Here is a 2,575-nt window from a genome sequence, read left to right on the forward strand (position 1 = left end):
TGTCTTATTTCTCTCTGAAAACTGCTTTTGTTCATAAAATGTGCCGTAGAAATAATGTCGAATCAGAACTTCTCAGATCCAGAACGTTCCGTGTGACGCTCAAAGCAGCGTCGCTTTAGCTCTTTTAATGGAAATATCTCTGAGTTTTGGTCGTGTGGAAGTGCGTTCGCTGCGTCTTTTGTGCGTTCGCTGCGTCTTTTGTGCGGCGCAGACGAGAGCAGAGTTCACACGTGACGAAAGTAGAAAATGATCCTGAAAGTGTGGCGTCCTTCCGAGGGATCCGTTCTGCGCAGAAGATGAAGAAAGTTGAAGAAGAGAAACACCAGACTTCACGATCACCAGCGAGTCGACTTCTGCTTCACCCAACGACGCATGGAACTGGAGCGAGGACATTCAGAAGGTCAAATACTGCGCTGTCCGTGGTGCTGAAAGAGCTCAGGAGCCAGGCGGAGCTGGCCCTGGTGCTGATTCATCTTTAGCTCATTATGGATATTCTGATATTTAAAGCAACACTGCGTAACTTTCTGCACACGTCTCCACAACTTTTCAACGGAAACCAGCTGGTACGAGTCAGGTTTGTGGAGAGGCGAGCCCACTCACTGTGAGCTCGCCAGTGTCAGTTTGAGTTGAACATTTGGATAGAAAAATAACTAGTTAAAATATCTACTTCCAGAGTTCATAAAGAAAGAGGTGAATTCACGCGTTGGTCACGTGACTAAACCCGCGCGTCTCCAGGCTCACGCGCGTGGGATTAGAAAAGTTTTTCACGATGAAAAAGGTGAGTGGACATGACGATCACGTGACGCGGCGCAAACGTTAAACACTGAAGTGATTCTTGACGTGTCGGTGGCTCCGGACGTGATCGACAGCGTCAGACACGTGACACTGGCGCTTGTCTGGCTCGAGGCTTTTCATCATTGTTGCGTTGGTCTGAACCCGCGCGCTCGCCGTTGATTAAAAACGTGATCTGATTAGTTTTGAGTGAATATTGCTTGACGCGTCGCGGTGCGTTCGCGCCCGGGTGAAGCGCGTCGTGAACGTGGCACGCGCTCTCACTTTGTCTCGTCTCACGTGAGCGGAATGTGAGATCACGCGCGGCCGCGGCACCACCTGAAGCGGATCGTCACGCGCGGCCGCGGCACCACCTGAAGCGGATCATCTTGTGGAACGCCTGCTTGAAGTCCTCGTTGGACATGGTGTAGATGATCGGGTTGATGAGGGAGTTGAGGTACCCGAGCCACGTGAAGATGTCGAAGAGCTCCGGGTGGAAGCAGGACGCGCACACGGGCACCAGCAGCGTGTAGATGAAGAACGGGAGCCAGCACACGATGTACGCGCCCAGGATGATGCCCAGAGTCTTCGTGGCTTTGCGCTCGCGCGCGGCGCAGATGCGCTTCTTCTCCAGCAGCGCGTCGGACACCGTGACTTTGACCTGGCTGCACGGGGACGACGACGGCTCGCAGCAACTGGACGACGGCGTGTCGTTGCTCGTGCCGTAGTTCAGGGACGTGCTGGACGCCACGGAGCCGGGAGAGTTGGTGATGAGGCGCGCGGACGTCAGCCTCTTCCCCGGTTTGTTGCTGGACTGTTTGAGGATGCGCTTGCGCGCCTCCGCGTAGATGCGCCCGTAGAGCGCGAGCAGCAGCAGCGTGGGGATGTAGAAGGCGCCGAAGGTGGAGTAGATGGTGTAGAAGATGTGGTCCGTGTTCACGTTACAGCTCGTGACCTCCTCCACCTTCACCTGGCGCCAGAAGAACGGCGGCAGAGAGATGGAGATGGCGATGACCCACGCGGTCGCGATCATCCCCGCCGCGCGCCGGGGCGTGCGCTTCTTGGCGTACTCCACCGCGTCCGTGATGGCCCAGTAACGGTCCAGGGCGATCACGCACAGGTGCAGGATGGACGCAGTGCAGCACGTGATGTCGGAGGACAACCAGATGTCGCACATGACCTGTCCGAGCGTCCACGTCTGCAGCACCGTGTAGAGCGCGCTGATGGGCATCACGAGCACCGACACGAGCAGGTCCGTGAGCGCGAGCGACGCGATCAGGAAGTTGGCGGGAGTGTGCAGCTTCCGCGACTTGTAAATGGTCACGATCACGAACGCGTTGGAGAGCGTGGTCACCAGGGTGATGAGCGCCAAAGTCGCGGCAAGTCCGAGACGGAACGCGGCGCTGTTCCGCTCCGCCGCGCCGCCGCCGCCTCCGCCGCCGCCGCCGCCGCCGCCGCCGCCGCCGCCGCTCTCCGTGGCGGCAGGACGCGCGGTGACATTGTTCCAAGTGTCGTTGTTGGCGAAATTGAGCTCGTCAAACACGAGCTGCCGCGCCATGCCGCTCCTCTGCCGCGCGTCACATCACGGCAGCGGCACGAGCGCGGAAAAAACAAGCCCAAAAGTCAGAAGCGCGAGCCTTTAACGCGTCCGCAGAACAGGCGCGACCCGCCGCGGACGCGCCGCTGCCGCCGCTTCTTCATCCTCGAGGGGCGCTCCGTGACGCGCGGCCGCTTCATCCTCTCCAAACATTACATCATCTGCTTTAGGCCGTCCCGCGCGCCTCTGCGTCCCGCACGCCCTCTG

At 58.6% G+C, this 2,575-nt stretch overlaps 1 protein-coding gene across 1 annotated transcript; it reads right to left on the minus strand.

Annotated features, from left to right (window-relative positions):
- Positions 1-1,069: 1,069 nt before the first annotated feature.
- On the minus strand, positions 1,070-2,329 carry LOC140379540 (5-hydroxytryptamine receptor 1B-like). Its single transcript, XM_072464212.1, has 2 exons — positions 1,146-2,329; positions 1,070-1,110 (listed from the first exon to the last, which is right to left on the minus strand). Exons 1-2 carry the CDS (start codon positions 2,327-2,329, stop codon positions 1,089-1,091), a joined length of 1,206 nt encoding a protein of 401 aa, XP_072320313.1. The 3' UTR covers positions 1,070-1,088.
- Positions 2,330-2,575: the final 246 nt, after the last annotated feature.

Source organism: Eucyclogobius newberryi, unplaced genomic scaffold (assembly GCF_026437365.1).
Source record: "Eucyclogobius newberryi isolate DKJ021-1_F unplaced genomic scaffold, fEucNew1.0.hap1 SCAF_410, whole genome shotgun sequence".
Lineage (NCBI taxonomy): Eukaryota > Metazoa > Chordata > Actinopteri > Gobiiformes > Gobiidae > Eucyclogobius > Eucyclogobius newberryi.

Bases quoted from the DNA above. Each gene is read 5' to 3' on its own strand.
- LOC140379540 (XM_072464212.1), bottom strand. From the start codon at position 2,329: ATGGCGCGGCAGCTCGTGTTTGACGAGCTCAATTTCGCCAACAACGAC. The intron at 1,111-1,145 runs GTGGTGCCGCGG...GATCCGCTTCAG, and splicing joins CACAAGATGATCCGCTTCAG to GTGGTGCCGCGGCCGCGCGT.